At 51.0% G+C, this 24,514-nt stretch overlaps 1 protein-coding gene across 2 annotated transcripts in view; it reads left to right on the top strand.

The window, feature by feature from the left end:
* Nucleotides 1-16,008, top strand: part of IFT172 (intraflagellar transport 172) — a 157,550-nt gene extending 141,542 nt beyond the window's left edge. Inside the window, exons 32-47 of one of the 2 annotated variants that reach the window (XM_069973309.1) lie at nt 2,876-3,056; nt 3,137-3,246; nt 3,430-3,559; nt 4,514-4,612; nt 4,714-4,823; nt 5,085-5,148; nt 9,080-9,166; nt 9,741-9,857; nt 14,013-14,123; nt 14,289-14,408; nt 14,489-14,584; nt 14,716-14,775; nt 14,939-15,037; nt 15,273-15,426; nt 15,665-15,756; nt 15,872-16,008. In XM_069973309.1, the coding sequence (XP_069829410.1) occupies nt 2,876-3,056; nt 3,137-3,246; nt 3,430-3,559; nt 4,514-4,612; nt 4,714-4,823; nt 5,085-5,148; nt 9,080-9,166; nt 9,741-9,857; nt 14,013-14,123; nt 14,289-14,408; nt 14,489-14,584; nt 14,716-14,775; nt 14,939-15,037; nt 15,273-15,426; nt 15,665-15,756; nt 15,872-15,961 (1,720 nt within the window). In that variant the 3' untranslated portion in view covers nt 15,962-16,008. Of the gene's footprint in view, nt 1-2,875; nt 3,057-3,136; nt 3,247-3,426; nt 3,560-4,513; nt 4,613-4,713; nt 4,824-5,084; nt 5,149-9,079; nt 9,167-9,740; nt 9,858-14,012; nt 14,124-14,288; nt 14,409-14,488; nt 14,585-14,715; nt 14,776-14,938; nt 15,038-15,272; nt 15,427-15,664; nt 15,757-15,871 lie in introns of both variants that reach the window. The other variant, XM_069973308.1, reaches the window with a different exon arrangement.
* The last annotated feature ends 8,506 nt before the right edge of the window (nt 16,009-24,514 follow it).

Genomic DNA, 24,514 nt, shown 5'->3' with positions numbered 1-24,514 from the left:
TCTCTCACCCAGTATCCTTCCTCACCCAATCCTCCTCCTGTCTCTGGCCCGGTATCCTTCCTCATCCAATCCTCCTCCTGTCTCTCACCCAGTATCCTTACTCACCCAATCCTCCTCCTGTCTCTCACCCAGTATCCTTCCTTACCCAATCCTCCTCCTGTCTCTCACCCAGTATCCTTCCTTACCCAATCCTCCTCCTGTCTCTCACCCAGTATCCTTCCTCACCCAATTCTCCTCCTGTCTCTCACCCAGTATCCTTCCTCACCCAATCCTCCTCCTGTCTCTGGCCCGGTATCCTTCCTCACCCAATCCTCCTCCTGTCTCTCACCCAGTATCCTTCCTTACCCAATCCTCCTCCTGTCTCTCACCCAGTATCCTTCCTCACCCAATCCTCCTCCTGTCTCTGGCCCGGTATCCTTCCTCATCCAATCCTCCTCCTGTCTCTCACCCAGTATCCTTCCTCACCCAATCCTCCTCCTGTCTCTGGCCCGGTATCCTTCCTCATCCAATCCTCCTCCTGTCTCTCACCCAGTATCCTTCCTCATCCAATCCTCCTCCTGTCTCTCACCCAGTATCCTTCCTCACCCAATCCTCCTCCTGTCTCTCACCCAGTATCCTTCTCGCAGCATATGTGTTGTCCCCGTCTTCCCTCAGGTATGTCCACAACCAGGACTGGGACGCAGCTCAGAGAGTGGCCTCCTGTCTCTGGCCCGGTATCCATCCTCACCCAATCCTCCTCCTGTCTCTGGCCCGGTATCCATCCTCACCCAATCCTCCTCCTGTCTCTGGTCCGGTATCCATCCTCACCCAATCCTCCTCCTGTCTCTGGCCTGGTATCCATCCTCACCCAATCCTCCTCCTGTCTCTGGCCCGGTATCCATCCTCACCCAATCCTCCTCCTGTGTCTGACGTGGTATCCTTTCTTTCCCAATCCTCCTCCTGTCTCTGCCCTGGTATCCATCCTTACCCAATCCTCCTCTTGTGTCTCTGGCCCGGTATTCTTTCTCTCCCAATCCTCCTCCTGTCTCTCACCCAGTATCCTTCCTTACCCAATCCTCCTCCTGTCTCTCACCCAGTATCCTTCCTCACCCAATCCTCCTCCTGTCTCTGGCCCGGTATCCTTCCTCTGCCAATCCTCCTCCTGTCTCTCACCCAGTATCCTTCCTCACTCAATCCTCCTCCTGTCTCTGGCCCGGTATCCATCCTCTCCTAATCCTCCTCCTGTCTCTGGCCCGGTATCCTTCCTCTGCCAATCCTCCTCCTGTCTCTGGCCCAGTATCCTTCCTCACCCAATCCTCCTCCTGTCTCTGGCCCGGTATCCTTCCTCACCCAATCCTCCTCCTGTCTCTCACCCAGTATCCTTCCTCACCCAATCCTCCTGTCTCTCACCCAGTATCCTTCCTTACCCAATCCTCCTCCTGTCTCTCCCCCAGTATCCTTCCTCACCCAATTCTCCTCCTGTCTCTCACCCAGTATCCTTCCTCACCCAATCCTCCTCCTGTCTCTGGCACGGTATCCTTCCTCATCCAATCCTCCTCCTGTCTCTCACCCAGTATCCTTCCTTACCCAATCCTCCTCCTGTCTCTCACCCAGTATCCTTCCTTACCCAATCCTCCTCCTGTCTCTCACCCAGTATCCTTCCTCACCCAATCCTCCTCCTGTCTCTGGCCCGGTATCCTTCCTCACTCAATCCTCCTCCTGTCTCTGGCCCGGTATCCTTCCTCACCCAATCCTCCTCCTGTCTCTGGCCCGGTATCCTTCCTCACCCAATCCTCCTCCTGTCTCTGGTCCGGTATCCTTCCTCACCCAATCCTCCTCCTGTCTCTCACCCAGTATCCTTCCTTACCCAATCCTCCTCCTGTCTCTCACCCAGTATCCTTCCTCACCCAATCCTCCTCCTGTCTCTCACCCAGTATCCTTCCTTACCCAATCCTCCTCCTGTCTCTCACCCAGTATCCTTCCTCACTCAATCCTCCTCCTGTCTCTCACCCAGTATCCTTCCTCACCCAATCCTCCTCCTGTCTCTCACCCAGTATCCTTCCTCACCCAATTCTCCTCCTGTCTCTCACCCAGTATCCTTCCTCACTCAATCCTCCTCCTGTCTCTCACCCAGTATCCTTCCTTACCCAATCCTCCTCCTGTCTCTCACCCAGTATCCTTCCTCACCCAATCCTCCTCCTGTCTCTGGCCCGGTATCCTTCCTCACCCAATCCTCCTCCTGTCTCTGGTCCGGTATCCTTCCTCACCCAATCCTCCTCCTGTCTCTCACCCAGTATCCTTCCTCACCCAATCCTCCTCCTGTCTCTCACCCAGTATCCTTCCTTACCCAATCCTCCTCCTGTCTCTCACCCAGTATCCTTCCTCACTCAATCCTCCTCCTGTCTCTCACCCAGTATCCTTCCTCACCCAATTCTCCTCCTGTCTCTCACCCAGTATCCTTCCTCACTCAATCCTCCTCCTGTCTCTCACCCAGTATCCTTCCTTACCCAATCCTCCTCCTGTCTCTCACCCAGTATCCTTCCTCTCCCAATCCTCCTCCTGTCTCTGGCCCGGTATCCTTCCTCATCCAATCCTCCTCCTGTCTCTCACCCAGTATCCTTCCTCACCCAATCCTCCTCCTGTCTCTGGCCCGGTATCCTTCCTCACCCAATCCTCCTCCTGTCTCTCACCCAGTATCCTTCCTCACCCAATCCTCCTCCTGTCTCTGGCCCGGTATCCTTCCTCACCCAATCCTCCTCCTGTCTCTCACCCAGTATCCTTCCTTACCCAATCCTCCTCCTGTCTCTCACCCAGTATCCTTCCTCACCCAATCCTCCTCCTGTCTCTCACCCAGTATCCTTCTCGCAGCACATGTGTTGTCCCCGTCTTCCCTCAGGTATGTCCACAACCAGGACTGGGACGCAGCTCAGAGAGTGGCCGAGCTGTATGACGCGGACAGTGTGGGGGACGTCCTTGCGGGCCAGGCTCGCTTTGCCTTTGAACAGAAGGATTTCCAGAAGGCAGAGGCGTTCTTGCTGCGTGCACAGAGACCCGAGCTGGCTGTAAAGCATTACAAGGTAGCGTCCTACTGTCTCAGGAGATGCAGATGTCCTAGGACGGAGATTGCCTGCTTATCACTTTGTCTGATTCTACACAGGAAGCGGGCATGTGGAGCGACGCCATCCGGATCTGTAAGGAGTACGTCCCAGGCCTTCTGGAGCAGCTGCAGCAAGAGTATGAAAGGGATGGAGTAAAGAGAGGAGCCAGGTCAGTCTCTTCCCCGTACAACCATATGGAGTCTGTGGTGGAGCCACCAGCATGCAGCAGTCTATACGGATATTCACACTCATTACATTTTGTGTGCTGTATCTGCATCATCTTGACATTTACAGCTTTGTTTTGGGGTCTTATGCTCAACTTTTCTTAATGGGGAACTACTTCACCCAGCAGAGGGGCAGAGGCTTTGCTGGAGCAGGCCCGGGAGTGGGAGCAAGCTGGAGAATATGCACGTGCCGTGGACTGCTACCTGAAGGTGAAAGACCTGGACAGCACAGATGTCATGGAAAAATGCTGGATGAAGGTACAAGACACTCACTGGATTCTCCGCTTCTAATTTGTTGCCATTGGATTTGTTGGTTCATTCTGTGTTTTCCCATTTATTGATCAGAGCAGGTCTCACCTCTGACACCCGCTCTGATCAGAAGATATAACCAAGAAGAGATCGCGGCAGCGCAATGCAATTCCCGGCCAGCAGCATAGTCCATCAAGACGTTCTGAGCTGTCGGCCGTGGAGTGGATCGCACTGCTGCTATGTGTCCTCTTTTGGCGGGTCATGATGTTGGATTGTTGCCTGTCCTCTTGTTCCATCGTGATGTCGGATGGTTGCCTGCACTCTCTAGTTGGGTCTTGATGGTGGATAGCTGCCTGTTCTCTCTAGTAGAGTTAATCGAACCCCTCGGGAAATCGAACTCGAACATTCCCAAACCTTCTTCATTTAATTGCTGATGCCTTCCCGGTCCGTGGGGAAGGAGGAGAGTGCCCGGGTACCGCCTGGAATTGCGGGATTCAGCCAATTACCTAGGCACTCCCCTCCTTCCCCACGGACTAGGAAGGCATCAGTAATCAAATGCAGAAGGTTTGGGAATGTTCGAGTTCGATATAACCTAGGATTTCCAAAAGTTCAATCAACTCTACTCTATAGTTGGGTCATGATGTTGGATGGTTGCCCGTCCTCTGTTGTTCCATCATGATGTTGGATGGTTGCCCGTCCTCTGTTGTTCCATCATGATGTTGGATGGTTGCCCGTCCTCTGTTGTTCCATCATGATGTTGGATGGTTGCCCGTCCTCTCTTGTTGGCTCTTGACATTGGTTGCCTGCACTCTCTAGTTGGGTCATGATGTTGGATGGTTGCCAGTTCCCTCTTGTTGGCTCTTGACATTGGTTGTCTTACCTCTCTTGTTGGGTATTGATGTTGGTTGGTTGCCTGTCCTGTCTTCTTGAGTCATGATGTCATTTTGTTGTTCTGTCTTCTAGGCTGCTGAGTTATCCATCAAGTTCCTGGTCCCAAGCAGAAGTCTGGAAGTGATCCATGTTGTGGGTCCTAAGCTAGTGTCTGCTGGGAAATACAATGCGGTGAGGAGCCTGAGGGAATGAATAGGGACCGCCATGGACAGGACTTGGGGCAGAGTCTCTGAGAATAAGAATGATTTAAATGAATAGTCTTTTTTCTTTAGGCGGCAGAGCTTTATCTGAACATGGACCTTATTAAGGAAGCCATTGATGCCTTTATAGATGGTGAGGAGTGGAACAAAGCCAAGAGAGTGGCCAAGGAGCTGGACTCCAGGTATTATTTCAAATAAGAAAACATGGGGACGTGTGGCAAGGTGATAGGGAAAGGAGAGGGTCAGGAGCATGTGAGAGGTAGACTGAGGAGATGGGGTGGGGACATATAGGGAGAGAAGGGCAGAGGCATGGTGGAGGAGTCAGGGACATGCAAACAAGGAGTGAAGGAAGGGAATGGCGGAAAGGGTGCAAAAGACATAAGGGGCAGCTGTGAGGGGTGGAGTATCAGGTGTCTATCAGTGTGATGACTGTCTCCTCTCAGGTATGAGCAATACGTTGATGAGAGATATAAAGATTACCTGAAGAACCAGGGAAAAGTGGACTCGGTAAGATGACATATGTAGTGATGAGTCCCCTGTCCTTCTGTCTGAGGCTCTGTGCAGCCTCCTCTTGGCCTCCCTCACACCCACTGCTGTTCTTCTTGGCCTCCTTCATACCCTCTTCCATTCCTTTTGACCTCACCTCTGAGGCTTCTCTTGACCTCCCCCTCCTCCTCTATTTGCTGCTCCTTTTAAACTCCTGTACCCCCAGCCCCCCCCCCCCCCGCCCCTCCTCTTGACCTCACTTTTCCTTCTCTGCCAATCCTCTTGACCTCATCCCTGCTCCTCTGTTGTTCCCCTTGACCTCACCCTTGCTCCTCTGCTGTTCCTCTTGACTAGGCTTGATCGAACATCGGAAAAAGCTAGGTTTGATCGAACTCGAACCTAGCTGGGCCCTCCACATTTGATTGCTGAAGCCTTCGCGGCCCGTGCGGAAAGAGGAGACATCCCGGGGACCGCCTGGAATGTCTCCTCCTTCCGCACGGACCTTGAATACATCAGCAATCAAATGTGGAGGGTCCAGCTAAGTTCGAGTTCGATCAAACTTCATCTTGACCTCACCTTTCCTCCTCTGCCGTTCCTCTTGACCTCATCCTTCCTCCTCTGCCGTTCCTCTTGACCTCCCCTTTCCTCCTCTGCCGTTCCTCTTGACCTCACCTTTCCTCCTCTGCCGTTCCTCTTGTCCTCATCCTTCCTCCTCTGCCGTTCCTCTTGACCTCATCCTTCCTCCTCTGCCGTTCCTCTTGACCTCATCCTTCCTCCTCTGCCGTTCCTCTTGACCTCACCTTTCCTCCTCTGTCGTTCCTCTTGACCTTATCCTTCCTCCTCTGCCGTTCCTCTTGACCTCCCCTTTCCTCCTCTTGACCTCCCCTTTCCTCCTCTGCCGTTCCTCTTGACCTCCCCTTTCCTCCTCTGCCGTTCCTCTTGACCTCCCCTTTCCTCCCCTGCCGTTCCTCTTGTCCTCATCCTTCCTCCTCTGCCGTTCTTCTTGACCTCCCCTTTCCTCCTCTGACGTTCCTCTTGACCTCCCCTTTCCTCCTCTGACGTTCCTCTTGACCTCCCCTTTCCTCCTCTGCCGTTCCTCTTGACCTCCCCTTTCCTCCTCTGCCGTTCCTCTTGTCCTCATCCTTCCTCCTCTGCCGTTCTTCTTGACCTCCCCTTTCCTTCTCTGCTGTTCCTCTTGACCTCATCCTTCCTCCTCTGCCGTTCCTCTTGCCCTCCACTTTCCTCCTCTGCCGTTCCTCTTGACCTCCACTTTCCTCCTCTGTCGTTCCTCTTGACCTCATCCTTCCTCCTCTGCCGTTCCTCTTGACCTCCCCTTTCCTCCTCTGGCGTTCCTCTTGTCCTCTGCCGTTCCTCTTGACCTCCCCTTTCCTCCTCTGCCGTTCCTCTTGTCCTCATCCTTCCTCCTCTGCCGTTCCTCTTGTCCTCATCCTTCCTCCTCTGCCGTTCCTCTTGACCTCCCCTTTCTTCCTCTGCCGTTCCTCTTGTCCTCATCCTTCCTCCTCTGCCGTTCCTCTTGACCTCATCCTTCCTCCTCTGGCGTTCCTCTTGACCTCCCCTTTCCTCCTCTGCCGTTCCTCTTGACCTTCTCCTTTCCTCCCCTGCCGTTCCTCTTGTCCTCATCCTTCCTCCTCTGCCGTTCCTCTTGTCCTCATCCTTCCTCCTCTGCCGTTCCTCTTGACCTCATCCTTCCTCCTCTGCCGTTCCTCTTGTCCTCATCCTTCCTCCTCTGCCGTTCCTCTTGACCTCATCCTTCCTCCTCTGCCGTTCCTCTTGACCTCATCCTTCCTCCTCTGCCGTTCCTCTTGACCTCCCCTTTCCTCCTCTGCCGTTCCTCTTGAACTCATCCTTCCTCCTCTGCCGTTCCTCTTGACCTCCCCTTTCCTCCTCTGCCGTTCCTCTTGACCTCATTCTTCCTCCTCTGCCGTTCCTCTTGACCTCCCCTTTCCTCCTCTGCCGTTCCTCTTGACCTCCCCTTTCCTCCCCTGCCGTTCCTCTTGTCCTCATCCTTCCTCCTCTGCCGTTCTTCTTGACCTCCCCTTTCCTCCTCTGACGTTCTTCTTGACCTCCCCTTTCCTCCTCTGACGTTCCTCTTGACCTCACCCTTCCTCCTCTGCCGTTCCTCTTGACCTCATCCTTCCTCCTCTGCCGTTCCTCTTGACCTCCCCTTTCCTCCTCTGCCGTTCCTCTTGTCCTCATCCTTCCTCCTCTGCCGTTCCTCTTGTCCTCATCCTTCCTCCTCTGCCGTTCCTCTTGACCTCCCCTTTCCTCCTCTGCCGTTCCTCTTGACCTCCCCTTTCCTCTTGACCTCCCCTTTCCTCCTCTGCCGTTCCTCTTGACCTCCCCTTTCCTCCTCTGCCGTTCCTCTTGACCTCCCCTTTCCTTCTCTGCCGTTCCTCTTGACCTCCCCTTTCCTCCTCTGCCGTTCCTCTTGACCTCCCCTTTCCTCCTCTGCCGTTCCTCTTGACCTCATCCTTCCTCCTCTGCCGTTCTTCTTGACCTCCCCTTTCCTCCTCTGCCGTTCCTCTTGACCTCCCCTTTCCTCCTCTGCCGTTCCTCTTGACCTCCCCTTTCCTCCTCTGCCGTTCCTCTTGACCTCCCCTTTCCTCCTCTGCCGTTCCTCTTGACCTCCCCTTTCCTCTTGACCTCATCCTTCCTCCTCTGCCGTTCTTCTTGACCTCCCCTTTCCTCCTCTGCCGTTCCTCTTGACCTCCCCTTTCCTCCTCTGCCGTTCCTCTTGACCTCCCCTTTCCTCCTCTGCCATTCCTCTTGACCTCCCCTTTCCTCCTCTGCCGTTCCTCTTGACCTCCCCTTTCCTCCTCTGCCGTTCCTCTTGTCCTCATCCTTCCTCCTCTGCCGTTCCTCTTGACCTCATCCTTCCTCTGCCGTTCCTCTTGACCTCCCCTTTCCTCCTCTGCCGTTCCTCTTGACCTCATCCTTCCTCCTCTGCCGTTCCTCTTGACCTCCCCTTTCCTCCTCTGCCGTTCCTCTTGACCTCCCCTTTTCTCCTCTGCTGTTCCTCTTGACCTCCCCTTTCCTCCTCTGCCGTTCCTCTTGTCCTCATCCTTCCTCCTCTGCCGTTCCTCTTGACCTCATCCTTCCTCCTCTGCCGTTCCTCTTGACCTCATCCTTCCTCCTCTGCCGTTCCTCTTGACCTCCCCTTTCCTCCTCTGCCGTTCCTCTTGACCTCATCCTTCCTCCTCTGCCGTTCCTCTTGACCTCCCCTTTCCTCCTCTGCCGTTCCTCTTGACCTCCCCTTTTCTCCTCTGCTGTTCCTCTTGACCTCCCCTTTCCTCCTCTGCCGTTCCTCTTGTCCTCATCCTTCCTCCTCTGCCGTTCCTCTTGACCTCATCCTTCCTCCTCTGCCGTTCCTCTTGACCTCATCCTTCCTCCTCTGCCGTTCCTCTTGACCTCCCCTTTCCTCCTCTGCCGTTCCTCTTGACCTCATCCTTCCTCCTCTGCCGTTCCTCTTGACCTCCCCTTTCCTCCTCTGCCGTTCCTCTTGACCTCATCCTTCCTCTGCCGTTCCTCTTGACCTCATCCTTCCTCCTCTGCCGTTCCTCTTGACCTCCCCTTTCCTCCTCTGCCGTTCCTCTTGACCTCCCCTTTCCTCCTCTGCCGTTCCTCTTGACCTCATCCTTCCTCCTCTGCCGTTCCTCTTGACCTCCCCTTTCCTCCTCTGCCGTTCCTCTTGACCTCATCCTTCCTCCTCTGCCGTTCCTCTTGACCTCATCCTTCCTCCTCTGCCGTTCCTCTTGACCTCATCCTTCCTCCTCTGCCGTTCCTCTTGACCTTATCCTTCCTCCTTTGCCGTTCCTCTTGACCTCATTCTTCCTCCTCTCGCAGTGTGCAGGACCTCCTCCTCCTCTGCACCATAATCCTACCACCCCACCCAAAAAAAAACCAAAACATTGTAAGTGTATTTTGTTTCCAGCTTGTTGGGGTTGACGTCATGGCTGCTCTGGATATGTATGCTGACCGCGGGCAGTGGGAGAAGTGTATAGATATCGCTGGGAAGCAGGTAAGGACAATAGCAGGGTGGTCAGTCAGAGTGCAGGACCTGATCCCTCCAGACACACACGGCCTGATCCCTACACAGACACACACACACACACACACACACACACACACACACACACACACAAGGCCTGATCCCTACACAGACACACACACACACACACAAGGCCTGATCCCTACACACACACACACACACACACACACAAGGCCTGATCCCTACACACACACACACACACACACACACACACACACACAAGGCCTGATCCCTACACACACACACACACACACACAAGGCCTGATCCCTACACAGACACACACACACACACACACACACACACAAGGCCTGATCCCTACACACACACACACACACACACAGACACACAAGGCCTGATCCCTACACAGACACACACACACACAAGGCCTGATCCCTACACAGACACAAGGCCTGATCCCTACACAGACACACACACACACACACACACACACACACAGCCTTATCCCTACTTCCTTTATGAGGCCGTGATTGATGTAGTGTTGTATAGCAGACATATTCTCACCTTTTTGTGTCTGTATCACAGAATTACAAGGTTCTCCACAAATACCTCGCCCTGTTTGCTACCCATCTCATCAAGGACGGAAACTGGGAGAAGGCGCTGGCCCTGTATGTGCAGCACGGAGCTCCCGCCAATGCCCAGGTGCCTGTATCTCTCCCCCTGCCCCATCTACATCCCCCGCTGAGCCCCTCACTCTCCGTGTTCTCTACACATCCCCGGCTGTGCCCCTCACTCTCCATGTTCTCTACACATCCCCCGCTGTGCCCCTCACTCTCCATGTTCTCTACACATCCCCCGCTGTGCCCCTCACTCTCCATGTTCTCTACACATCCCCCGCTGTGCCCCTCACTCTCTACACATCCCCCGCTGTGCCCCTCACTCTCTACACATCACCCGCTGTGCCCCTCACTCTCTACACATCCCCCGCTGTGCCCCTCACTCTCTACACATCCCCCGCTGTGCCCCTCACTCTCTACACATCCCCCGCTGTGCCCCTCACTCTCTACACATCCCCCGCTGTGCCCCTCACTCTCTACACATCCCCCGCTGTGCCCCTCACTCTCTACACATCCCCCGCTGTGCCCCTCACTCTACACATCACCCGCTGTGCCCCTCAATCTGTTCTCTACACATCACCCGCTGTGCCCCTCACTCTCTACACATCCCCCGCTGTGCCCCTCAATCTGTGTTCTCTACACATCCCCCGCTGTGCCCCTCACTCTCTACACATCACCCGCTGTGCCCCTCACTCTCTACACATCCCCCGCTGTGCCCCTCACTCTCTACACATCACCCGCTGTGCCCCTCACTCTCTACACATCCCCCGCTGTGCCCCTCACTCTCTACACATCCCCCGCTGTGCCCCTCACTCTCTACACATCACCCGCTGTGCCCCTCACTCTCTACACATCCCCCGCTGTGCCCCTCACTCTCTACACATCCCCCGCTGTGCCCCTCACTCTCTACACATCACCCGCTGTGCCCCTCACTCTGTGTTCTCTACACATCCCCCGCTGTGCCCCTCACTCTCTACACATCCCCCGCTGTGCCCCTCACTCTCTACACATCCCCCGCTGTGCCCCTCACTCTCTACACATCCCCCGCTGTGCCCCTCACTCTCTACACATCCCCCGCTGTGCCCCTCACTCTCTACACATCCCCCGCTGTGCCCCTCACTCTCTACACATCACCCGCTGTGCCCCTCACTCTGTGTTCTCTACACATCCCCCGCTGTGCCCCTCACTCTCTACACATCCCCCGCTGTGCCCCTCACTCTCTACACATCCCCCGCTGTGCCCCTCACTCTCTACACATCCCCCGCTGTGCCCCTCACTCTCTACACATCCCCCGCTGTGCCCCTCACTCTCTACACATCACCCGCTGTGCCCCTCACTCTCTACACATCCCCCGCTGTGCCCCTCACTCTCCATGTTCTCTACACATCCCCCGCTGTGCCCCTCACTCTCCATGTTCTCTACACATCCCCCGCTGTGCCCCTCACTCTCTACACATCCCCCGCTGTGCCCCTCACTCTGTGTTCTCTACACATCCCCCGCTGTGCCCCTCACTCTCTACACATCCCCCGCTGTGCCCCTCACTCTCTACACATCCCCCGCTGTGCCCCTCACTCTCTACACATCCCCCGCTGTGCCCCTCACTCTCTACACATCCCCCGCTGTGCCCCTCACTCTCCGTGTTCTCTACACATGTGGGTGCAAATGGCATATACCCTAATAACTTATCTAATAAATAATAAGCAGAGTCAAAATTCTTTCAAAGTGTGGAGTCTTACGGCCACGGGTCTTTATTCTCAGTTTACTAAATTATGTTCATAAACATATATATCTAAATATACTACTCTTTTAATAAATGTATAAATCCTTAAAACATTTCCATAAAATGTATCCCTTAAAGGGGTAGTGCGGCGGTAAAGAATTATTCACAGACTAACACACATTACAAAGTTATACAACTCTGTAATGTATGTTATGTCTGTGAATGGCCCCCTTCCCCATGTCCCCCCCACCCCCACCCGTATACCCGGAAGTGTGGTGCGCTATACTCACCTGTCCCGTGCCGACCCCCGTCTCCGATCTTCAGCGAGTGACGTCTTCTTCGGGCGAACAGCTCCGACTGTCCCGAATGCCGGCCGCCCTCTGCAGCGTCATCCGATGCTCAGCCGCGATTGGCTGAGCATAACTGTGCTCAGCCAATCGCGGCTGAGCACAGTTGCGACGCGGCGGAGGGGGGATGGGCAGCAGCGATTCGGCCGTCCGTCCGAAGATGACGTTTGGCACAAGATGGCGGACGGCCCTCGACACGGATCAGGTAATGTACAATGCACCAACACTTCCGGGTACACGGGTGGGGGTGGTGGGACACGGGGAACGGGGCGATTCACAGACATAACATACATTACAGAGTTGTATAACTTTGTAATGTGTGTTGTTCTGTGAATAATTTCTGAGCGCCGCACTACCCCTTTAAATATCCAACAACCTCTATATTAATCCAACTGAATAACATCATATGACTGTCCGCCCCATTTAATCCTGTCGGGACAACCCACCCAAAAGAAACGTATGTCCACAACGTGACATGACTGACGAACAAAGCCCGTGGCAAAAGGGAAGGGGGGGGGAGGGGATTTTCTCGGTGTCTTGAAGAAAACTGCAATAACGGTTCCTCAGGCATCCACTTTTAATAAACCGGCTCGCTAACGTCATCACAGGTATCTGGCCAATCTTGATGATACTTACTGTTTTCTGCCCAGATACTAACGATCACCTGTACCTGTAATAAACACCTGCCTAGGTAGTAATGGGGGTGAGGGCTGGACCAGACCACCTTAGCTATCTATCTTTAGAGTGCCAATGCACCCACATGTATACTCTTCACTAATTGCTCCAAGTATATGTCATCCCCCGCTGTGCCCCTTAGTCTCCATGTTCTTTATACATCCCCCGCTGTGCCTCTCACTCTCCATGTTCTTTATACATCCCCCGCTGTGCCCCTTAGTCTCCATGTTCTTTATACATCCCCCGCTGTGCCTCTCACTCTCCATGTTCTTTATACATCCCCCGCTGTGCCTCTCACTCTCCATGTTCTTTATACATCCCCCGCTGTGCCTCTCACTCTCCATGTTCTTTATACATCCCCCGCTGTGCCTCTCACTCTCCATGTTCTTTATACATCCCCCGCTGTGCCTCTCACTCTCCATGTTCTTTATACATCCCCCGCTGTGCCCCTTAGTCTCCATGTTCTTTATACATCCCCCGCTGTGCCTCTCACTCTCCATGTTCTTTATACATCCCCCGCTGTGCCTCTCACTCTCCATGTTCTTTATACATCCCCCGCTGTGCCTCTCACTCTCCATGTTCTTTATACATCACCCGCTGTGCCTCTCACTCTCCATGTTCTTTATACATCACCCGCTGTGCCCCTTAGTCTCCATGTTCTTTATACATCACCCGCTGTGCCCCTTAGTCTCCATGTTCTTTATACATCACCCGCTGTGCCTCTCACTCTCCATGTTCTTTATACATCACCCGCTGTGCCCCTTAGTCTCCATGTTCTTTATACATCACCCGCTGTGCCTCTCACTCTCCATGTTCTTTATACATCCCCCGCTGTGCCCCTTAGTCTCCATGTTCTTTATACATCCCCCGCTGTGCCCCTCACTCTCCATGTTCTTTATACATCCCCCGCTGTGCCCCTTAGTCTCCATGTTCTTTATACATCCCCCGCTGTGCCTCTCACTCTCCATGTTCTTTATACATCACCCGCTGTGCCTCTCACTCTCCATGTTCTTTATACATCCCCCGCTGTGCCCCTTAGTCTCCATGTTCTTTATACATCCCCCGCTGTGCCTCTCACTCTCCATGTTCTTTATACATCACCCGCTGTGCCCCTTAGTCTCCATGTTCTTTATACATCACCCGCTGTGCCCCTTAGTCTCCATGTTCTTTATACATCACCCGCTGTGCCCCTTAGTCTCCATGTTCTTTATACATCCCCCGCTGTGCCCCTTAGTCTCCATGTTCTTTATACATCCCCCGCTGTGCCTCTCACTCTCCATGTTCTTTATACATCACCCGCTGTGCCTCTCACTCTCCATGTTCTTTATACATCCCCCGCTGTGCCCCTTAGTCTCCATGTTCTTTATACATCACCCGCTGTGCCCCTTAGTCTCCATGTTCTTTATACATCACCCGCTGTGCCCCTTAGTCTCCATGTTCTTTATACATCACCCGCTGTGCCCCTTAGTCTCCATGTTCTCCACATTTTCTTATCCAGAATTTCAACATTTATAAACGGATTTTCATGGAGATGGTCAATAGTGAAGGAATGAACAGTGCGGACGTGTACCATGTGTGGGCAAACCTCAGAGACATGCTCTACAACCTGGTAAGACTGCACCAAGTGCAGAAAATCTGCGGTTGGGTGGGCGGCAGTCTGTGTGGTCTCTGTGGTTGGGTGGGCGGCAGTCTGTGTGGTCTCTGTGGTTGGGTGGGCGGCAGTCTCTGTGGTCAGCAGTCTCTGCAGCTCTTAGTGATCTCTTGTCATTAACAGTGTGAGAATCTGGTGAAGTCCAGCGAGGTGAATTCTCCAGCCCACCAGGAGTTTGAGCAGATGATGCTGATCGCTCACTATTGCGCCACCCGTTCTGCATGCCAAGGAGTCCCCCAACTGGTGAGAGCAGGAGCCGCCATTTCTTTCCAGGTCTCCCGGCTCCATCTTCCTGACATTCATTGTTCTCCCTTTGGTCTCAGGATATTGTAGCTGCTAAACTCTGCGTGTCCATGCTGCGTCACACGGATCTGCTCCCTGCAGACAAGGCTTTCTATGAGGCAGGAATGGCCGCCAAGGTAATGTGTGCTGGATGGAAAATTTCATGTTGATTTGAGGTGTCGGACTTTGGGCCAGGCATGGTGTGCGGGCATGGTGCTGCTGTCATTGTCTCCCTTCTAAATGTCTTTCTTTGTATTTTCTCCTGCAGGCGATGGGATGGGAAAACTCGGCCTTCATCTTCTTGAACAGATTTTTGGACCTTGTAGATGTAAGTGATGATGTATCTCCATAGAGGTCGTCTCTGAGTATTGCATGCTGTAGAGTGACTAGAGATGCGTTACAGAGTCCGTCACTAGTGCCATAATATATGATGCCCCCTGACCCTTATCTGCCACCATACTCACTGCCATCCTTCATCTTGTCCTCTACAGGCCATCGAGGAGGGAAATCTGGACGCCCTCGACCACTCGGATTTTCAGTCTACAGATATTCCCTTTGAAGTTCCGCTCCCCGCAAAGCAGCACATAGCGGTGAGCGCTTACACCAAGCAGCTTTATGTCCCATCTACACTACATGTCTCCACCTCAACCAGGTGTTCATGTCCATTGTGACTACTGCTGTCTCCACCTCCCCTGGTGTCCATGTCCCTTATACAAGACACATCTCTACGTTACCCTTGTGTCCCTGTCTCTTGTATACAACACATCCGCTCCTCTCCCAGGTGTCCCCATCTGTCTCTGTAGAACTTATTACTTTTTTTGCCAGGTGGAGAAGCGAGAAGAAGTGAGAGAATGGGTGCTGGCCGTCTCTATGGACCAACGTGTGGAGCAAGTTCTTCCTGTTGATGAGAGGGGTGTCTATGAGGCGTCATTGGTAGCTGTAACCAGCGGTGTCCGCTCTCTTCCGTGTATCATCACAGGTGAGCTGCTTGCACACTTCTCTGGGCTCTTATGTGAGAATTCAGGTGTGGAAAGCTACCCCTTTCTGCCATAGACGATAATAGATTTCTTCAGGCCTGCAGAATTGTCACAGTGTCATCAGGCTGGAGCATTGCTGATCTGTGAGGATCAGCAAGTCTCTAAGTACCAAGCAGTCTCCAACTCTTCCAGTCAATACCAGGAATGGAAGGAGTGCTCACAATGTTGTCTCCCCTGCAGGTTACCCCGTCCTCCGAAACAAGATAGAGTTCAAACAGCCGGGTAAAGCTGCAAACAAAGAGGACTGGAATAAATTTCTCATGGCCATTAAGGTAACTAGTCTCTGCTGGCTTGTTTACCTCCACCCCTGGCCTCCATCTTTTTTGGATTTCTAAGCCCCCACCGTGTCACCCATCTCTAATGCCCCCTCTGTTCTGTCATCCACAGACCAGCCACAGCCCAGAGTGCCAGGATGTGCTGAAGTTTATAAGTCGCTGGTGCGGAGCTCTCCCAAACACCAGCTTTTCTTTCCAGTGAGCGGAGCGCTTCATCTCCTTTCGTAATAAAATGCTGTAAATATGTCTGCTGCGCGTCCCTGATCCTCACTCATCTCCTGTAGACTATAGAAACAGAAGCCAGCCACATAGATCCTGACTCTCTCCCTTGTTATATGCAATAGCTGGAAAGAGTAGACAGAGCTCCTCCATAGGGCAGTACGGATAGATAGCACTGTTTCCTGTACAGGGTAAGAGAGGTTCTCACCATACCAAACAGAACAGGAAAGCCCCGGGGGGCCAAATCTCTTTACATCAATGGTGGAGGGCTGTCTATTTCTTGGTGGCATCACTGTTGTGCTGGATGTTATCCACCAATGAGAGCTGGGGAGGGGTGGTAGCTGTTTATAGAGCAACTGAGATAAGGTCATGGGAATGCACTTGGCTTTGGCCCTCCTTATTAACCTAACCCACCTCTCTTAATAAAGACACGAGACAACTTTATTTCAACTTGGGGAATTTATGGCCATGGTGTTTATTTAAGATTTCCACACATTATACTATTTATGAGAATAATAAGTTATAATATTATAAAACTTATAACACCCAGATAAGTGGTAAACATGTCCACCCAAACAGGGCGACATCCCCAAAAATGCCGGCTACTAAACCAAGCCTAACTCAAATGGGCCATGGCCCATTCCACAAGCGTCTGTAAACCCAAATTGAAAATATCAAGACCAACGTCTGAGAGATGGACGCCGCCAGCACGATAAATGACAGTAAAAAACCTTCCAGATCCAAATGGCAGTAAGTTAAACCACCAGTGGATGGTGGGAATCTAGCCACACCCCTGTTAATCCTGCGACAAATGTGCTCTAAGTAGGAAGAACCCTGATAAGACCACACCAATCACGGAACCATCTCTGAGAAGGCTAGAGTGCACATAGGGTACAGACTTCTCAGCACACTAAATGTAAGCTTGATAGCCTCCTTCCAATGTCATTCCCACCCGCGTGTATTATAAGGACATCTGGAGGAGGCTATACAGCACACTTCTCCTTTACTAGCCCCAATAGTTGGTTCCATTGCAAACCTCAAACACCCCCTTCCCCAGTAAATAGTAACCCCAGGAGACAAACCTAGGTTAGGTGTGTACACCCTCGCTCTTCTATAGGCCCAAAATATATAAGAATGTCCCAGCACCCATACAATTACAGGGGAGCGACCTACAAGAAAGAACAATTAACATAAGTGGGGCGGATATACAACTTAAATCTAGAAGAGCGCCACCTGCCTAACTTCATAATGTTAGTATGTGAGAGACCCGCTCTGTACACCTCTGTGGCAGCTCCAATTCTGGAAGAATGGGCGCTGAAGAGACCTTCCTCTACATCCAGGTATTTTAAACAACGCCGCAAACCCATGGAAAATTGAAACCTTCACAAAGCGGAGCCATGGAAATGCACCAAAAAAGGCACGTATCCTGAAGGCCTGGAAGTCAAAAACTCAGACAGCCCAAATGGGGCAAGCCACTAAACCAGGTAATCAATTCAACGATACCATAACACCTTTACTATACACAGTCTTAGAGCGACGGACCAAGATATCTACTAAATCAGGAGTGAAGGAAACATCAGATAGCAATATGGGGAAGGGGGACCATCTGTTAACTGCCAATAATTCACCTAATGGAAAGACACAAACAAAAGCCAAAATAAACTCAATCTTAAAAAGATGCGCCTAATATGCTGAAAAAAACACTGCGTCAGGGACAACAATAGGTCGAGCGTGATCGGACGCCTTCTATCTTTAACAACTCTAGACAACTGGAAACCTTTTAACCACTGCCTTGCTTGAAAGTTCTCGGACATGGGGGAGTAACCCAACCGCCTTTGAAAAAAAGACACACCGCATACTATTTTGTTAACAACCGAATAAGATAACTTGAAACAGCGTAGCCAGAAACGATAATGTGCACCATATAGCCAAACAAGAAGTATGCACCTTACAATTAGCACAGAAAGTTTCCCACCTCTTCCAAGCAGAAGTATACGACAACCATGTAATGCTGGACAAAGAATTCCGAAGCACCCTAGAAATCACTCCCAAATGAGGCCCCAAAAGTGATGAGGGCAGGGATGGCCTTCTTGTTGGCATCTGGAGCCAGGCTTCAGAATCTCTGCAACTGAAGACAAGACAGAGAATCTGCAATCTCATTGACAACACCAAGCACAAATTTTGCCTTGATCCAGAAATTGAGTTTGAATAAGTAAAACCAAGTGACGTAATACTTTAACCACTAGGTCTGACCGAGTAGAAAGGCAATTCAAGGCAAACATGACACCTTTGTTATCAGTAAAAAAAAAGTTCAAGCAGCACTATATTGGTAGTAACACCATTATCAACCCAGGATTGGTCCCAGGGAGCAGCACACCAATGACCCGACCAATACGCCCCAAAGCCATGTGATCTGGCAGCATCCGAGAACAAGTTTAAAGCTGCCGCATCAAATTCTTCTTGCCACACTGACCTGCCATTAAAGGAGTTCAAAAAGGAAAACCATGAATTTAAGAAGTTATGGGGGTTATCCAGCGCTACAAAAACATGGCCACGTTTGCCCCCTGCTCTTGTCTCCAGGTCAGGTGCGATTTGCAATTAAGCTTCATTTACTTCAATAAAAACTGAGTTTTAAACCCCACCCGATCTGGAGACAAAAGCAGGGCAAAAGTGGCCATGTTTTTGTAGCGCTGGATAACCCCTTTAAACTCTTAGTCAACTGAACATAGGACCTCCCCGACCTCAAACCCCTTGTAGCTAAATAAAGCCGACGGGAAAAATCTTCCCCATGGGTATAACCCGGACAGCAAAAACCAAAGTACCTAGCAAACATTGAAGGTCTCTCAAAACTTTTTTCTTTGCTAACATAACCGAAGTAAATGAACATATCTTCTGAATTTAACACTTAGGCAAACAAAACTTCATTCTTTCGGTATCAATAATAATACCCAAAAATTCCAATCTGGTGCACGGGTCAATGGATTTATCTATAGCTAGAGACACCCCGAAGTATCCACAAATAGCCTGAAAAGAGTTAGGCATTAAAGCGCATTGATCAGAGCTGGCCACGCCCACAAATAAGAAATCATCTAGATAGCGTAAAGTAGGGGAGGATTAAAACGCTTTCTAGAAAAGAACTGAATGCTTCAAAATAAGAGGAGGAAAGTCTGAAGCCCATTCGGAGGGATTTATCAAAATAGTATTTGCCATCCAGCATAAAACCCAGGGAGTTATGACCACCATAAGAAACAGGGAGCAATCTAAAAGCGGCCTTAATGCTTTAGCTAGCAATGAGTTTTTACTAGTGATGAGCGAATACTGTTCAATCGAATAGAACATTCTGTTCTTTTTTTTTGGGGTATCAAACCTAGAGGGGAAATTCAAAAATTGTGTGTGGGGGGGTAGTCAAAAGGACTCTCAACCCTCCCTCCACTAATTTCCTTCACAATTTTTAGCCAGAGCATAGGCACATGAAACTTGATAATTTATAAGACCGAACAACAAGAGCTTGGCCATCTGAGGATTAATTTCTAGCCGTGGGCACATTCTTTCCACCATCGCTGGCATCGGAGCATTTTGAAAGAGTTTCCTTGGCTGCAGCTGATTGTTGTGTGGCATGTTCCTTAAAGCACCTGGACATGGGGTGTGCACATAGTATAAGGCTAACAGGAGACTCACCAGTAGCCGGTGTATGTCCGGCCTACCGCATCGCTCACAAGCCCACCAGGTTTGGCAGCCAGCCCATCCTGTTTATGCCCAGCCTGGATGGCGGCGTGACACGTACGGCAGCGAACCGGAAAAGCGGCCTTTTTACCCGTTCCTCCGGGAGACTATCCCTTCATTGTTTTGCCTTGTTTGCCCAAACAACGAGAGGACGACCCCTTCTGAGACACTGCGCTTGAGACGCACCAGGAGAGTGCCAGGAGCACTCTTGAACACACTGCCTTGCTGCAACGTTGAAAAAGACCCTGGCAGGGTCGAAACGTCAAATCAGTCGCCAAACAAAATGCTATATTCACCAGTGTGGTGATAAATGTTGTATATATACCTGGCCTTTTCCTTTGCACACTGTAAATAAACTGTTGAACACTTTTGCATGAAAAGAGTGCTACGGAGTCTTCTAGTACCCTTCCAAGACACCGGCATGGCAGCAGCATCCTAGTCCGAACCAGAAGATCCACCGGTCGCATTCTGCCCCTGAGGTAAATCCCGACTTGGTCCAGCAATCGCGTCCTCTCCCGCCGGTGATTCCAAGGCCAGGCAGTCTTAACCAGTCCTCACCGCTCAATCCCATGAGCCCCTTACATTAGACACTCCAGGGGTGACCAAGGAAAATCCTATAAGAGCGGAGCATTATATGGGGGTAAGTGGTGGCTCCCATGTGCAAAGTATGGGGGTAAATGACCGGCTGCCATGTACAGAGTATGGGGGTAAATAATAGTCCCACACAGTCCCAATAATCTCCCACACACACACACTGGCTGTATAGACTTGTCTGTAAGATTACAGACGGGGTATATAGACTATACTAGAAAGTGTACCCGGCGCTGCCCGGGTATAAAGTGTCAGTGTGTTAATTAGATTTGTTCTAAGGTGCCCAGGAGGCCAAGCTAAAGTTAAAATTTACTCACCGAAATTTGTTCTTTTCATGAGTCCGTAGGCAGCACAGTGAACAATCGGGTTAACTTCAATATCTCCTACTGCCAGGCAGAAGAAACAAACATAATTAGTTAATTAGAGTAATTGGACCAATTTATGGTGCGTTTACACAGGCAGATTTATCTGACAGATTTTGGAAGGCAAAAACAGGAATGGATTTGAAAAGAGGATAAATCCCAGTCTTTCCTATTTGACCTGTTCCCTGTTTATGGTCTGTTCCTGGATTTGGCTTAAAAAATCTGTCAGATAAATCTGCCTGTGTAAACGCACCATAAGCCAGCTCTATAATAGGACTCCAGAGACCACAAGACAATGTGTGAGGGCTCGTTCCCACTGAGGAAAGGTAGCGGAATTCCGCAACGGAATTGTCCGCCGCGGAATGCCGTTAGCCTCCCGCTTATAATGGGAGTCTATGGGAGGCGCGCGCTCCTGCCCTGTCCGCGCTGAAGAATGAACATGTTCATTCTTCAGCGCGGACAGGGCAGGAGCGCGCGCCTCCCATAGACTCCCATTATGAGCGGGAGGCTAACGGCATTCCGCGGCGGACAATTCCGTCGCGGAATTCCGCTACCTTTCCTCAGTGGGAACGAGCCCTTAGTATGCAGCAAAACTTTAATTAGGGAGGGATGCTGTGCTGCCTACGGACTCATGAAAAGAACAAATTTCGGTGAGTAAATTTTAACTTTTCATTTCGTCCTACGGCAGCACAGTGAACAATAGGGAGAGCAAAGCAAAAAAACATAGGGAGGGATAAATTATCTGGAGGACGCCACTTCAAGCACTCGTCTGCCAAAAGCCACCCTACTGTTGGAGATGACATCCAACTTGTAATGTTTCAGAAACGTAGATGGTGACGACCATGTTGCCGCTCTGCATATTTGATCCATTGAGACTTGAGCTAATTCAGCCCATGAAGTAGCCGTAGATCGAGTGGAGTGTGCCCTGATTCCTGTTGGAGGAGTACAGTGTTGTAGCCGATAACACTCTGCAATAGTGTCCTTAATCCATCTTGCTAATGATGCTTTAGAGGCTGCCTTGCCCCGATTTGGTCCTTGAAATTGGATAAACAATGAATCCGATAACCTGAAGGATTTAGTTTGTTCGATATATGTCAGAACTGCCCGTTTAACATCCAGAGAATGCAACTTCTCTTCCTCTTCTCCCTGAGGATGTTCACATAGTGTGGGTAATATAATCTCCTGATTCAAGTTATCTGAAGAGGCAACTTTGGGTAGAAAACCTGGACCCATTCTTAGCACCAGACCCTCTTGATTGTAAGACAGATAGGGCTCTTTACAGGAAAGAACTTGTAGTTCCCCCACTCTCTTGGCCGATACAATGGCCACTAGGAACAACGTTTTCCAGGATAAAAAACGGACAGAGGATTCTTCTAGTGGTTCGAAGGGTGAAGATGATAATGCCTCTAGCACTAAAGGCAAGTCCCAAGAAGCCACTGGAGTTTTCATTGGAGGGCGAAGATTTTTTATTGCTTTGAAAAATCTTTTAATCAAAGGCTGGTTAGAGAATTTACCCTCGAAGGCATAGATTATAGCTGAGAAATGAACCTTGAGCGTATTCAGCTTCAAACCTTTTGCAAATCCTTCCTGCAGGAATTGTAACACATCAGAGAGTGATGGTAGGCGGATATCGTGACTGGAGCACCAGGAGCCGAAAATACGAGCAATTCTGTTGTAGACCTTAGTAGTAGATGGTCTTCGGGAGGCTTCTAGAATATCTACCACTTCCGAGAGGCCTGCCTCTCTCAGGCCCTGCCTGTTAGTTTCCAAGCGGTAAGATGAAAAATCTCCGGACAGGGATGGAGCAAGCCCTTCTGATTCAGCAAATCTGGTCGTAGTGGAATCTGTTCGTAACATCCCCTCGAAAGTTTTAATACGAGAGGGAACCAAGCCCTTCGCGGCCAATATGGTATCACTACGATTGCTGTGGCTTGCTCTTCCTGGATCTTTCTGAGTACCAGTGGGATCAGAGGTAAGGGAGGAAAAATGTATGGTAGAAATTTCGTCCAGGGAAGGGATAGGCCGTCTATCTTCTCCGGATTGTCCCATCTGCATATGGAGCAAAATCTGGGCAACTTCTTGTTCTCCCTGGTTGCCATGATGTCTATGTCCGGCTGCCCAAATTTGGTCACAATTCAAGCAAATGCCTCTGGATGAAGGCTCCATTCTGCTGGAGCAAGATGGTGTCTGCTCAGCCAGTCTGCTCTAGTATTCAGCTTGCCTGGTATGTGAACCGCCTTCAGGTCCGAGAGATGAGATTCTGCCCATGTCATCAGCAGATCGCACTCCTTCATCAGCTGAGCTGATCTCGTGCCTCCCTGCTTGTTTACATAGTAAACTGTGGCCAGGTTGTCAGATTGAATGAGTACTCTGCGATTCTGAACAAGGTGACCAAAGTGCCCTAGGGCTAGACGAACCGCTCTCATCTCCCGCAGATTCGACGAACTCTGACCCTCCTGCGCCGACCATCTGCCTTGAACCCACTGATCCTCCACATGTGCACCCCAGCCCGACTTGGATGCATCTGTGGTTAGAATTAATTGGGGAGCACTGGATAGATCTCTCCCACACCGAACCTTGTCCGGATCTAACCACCATGTCAGACTTTTGCTTGTGGAGCTTAGCAGATGCAAAGGGTCGTCCAGACCCTTCTGGAGGCGGTTCCACTGCGAGAGAATGTTGTTCTGGAGTGGCCGAAGATGTGCCCGCGCCCAAGGGACAGCCTCCAGAGATGCGGTCATCAGCCCCAAGACTCTCATCGCTTTCCTCACCGACACCTGGCCACTGCGTAAGAGGCCTTCGATTTCCGATGTCAGCTTGACCACTCTGTCCTCTGTCAGATAAAGCCTCATGGCTGCTGAGTCCACTGTGAAACCCAGAGACTTGCAAGACTTGGATGGCACCATGTTGGATTTCTGTAGATTGATTATGAAACCGTGTTTCTCCAGTGTGTCTATTGTCAATCTCAGATGAAGAAGTAGTTCTTCCCTCGATGATGCCTTGATGAACCAGTCGTCGAGGTATGGAACGACGCACACTCCCTGTGTCCTCAGAGCTGCTGCTAGAACCACGATGATCTTTGTAAAAACTCTCGGAGCTGTGGAGAGACCAAATGGAAGACAAGTAAATTGAAAATGAACGGTATTATTCCCTTGAATCATAGCGACTCTCAGGAACTTCCGATGACACCTGGCAATAGGGATGTGGAGGTAAGCATCCTTCAAATCCAATGTGGCAGAGTAGTCATCTTTCTAGAGGATAGAGACCACTGATCTTATTGTCTCCATCTTGAAATGCTTACAGGTAATATACTTGTTCAAAAAGGAAAGGTCAATGACAAGACGCCATTCTCCCTCCTTTTTGGGTACAGCAAAAATTCTGGAATAAACACCCATACCTCGTTGATGAAGAGGGACTTCTTCCAAGGCTCCCTTTTGTACGAACTCTTGCAGCAGTCTTGAGAGGAGGGGCCTTTCTTGGTTCCTGAGAAAAATACTTGGAGGAGGGCTTGAGAACTCCAACATGTAGCCTTTTGAAATGACGGACCTCACCCAGGCATCTGACTAGGTGCTCATCCAAGCGGGAGCAAAATGTCTCAATCTGGCTCCCACTGCTAGAGCTGAAGGCCTGGTGTCATGCTTTTTGATCTTTGTCTCCCTTCTTCTTGTAGGAGGAAGGATTGTTCTGGCTCCTGGGTTTATAGGTTCTTTGTGTATATTGGTGTCTGGGGCGCCTACCCACTGGGGATCTGTGCCCCTGCTTACGAAAGGGCCGAAAGGGCTTCTTTGGTTTTGATTCCAGCGGAAAAGCCACACCTTTATCCTTACTAAGAGATTGTAGAATTGGCTCCAACTGTGGCC

The sequence above is a fragment of the Dendropsophus ebraccatus genome, chromosome 6 (genome assembly GCF_027789765.1).
Source record: "Dendropsophus ebraccatus isolate aDenEbr1 chromosome 6, aDenEbr1.pat, whole genome shotgun sequence".
Taxonomy (NCBI): domain Eukaryota; kingdom Metazoa; phylum Chordata; class Amphibia; order Anura; family Hylidae; genus Dendropsophus; species Dendropsophus ebraccatus.
This window is presented reverse-complemented; position numbering and strand designations above follow the sequence as displayed.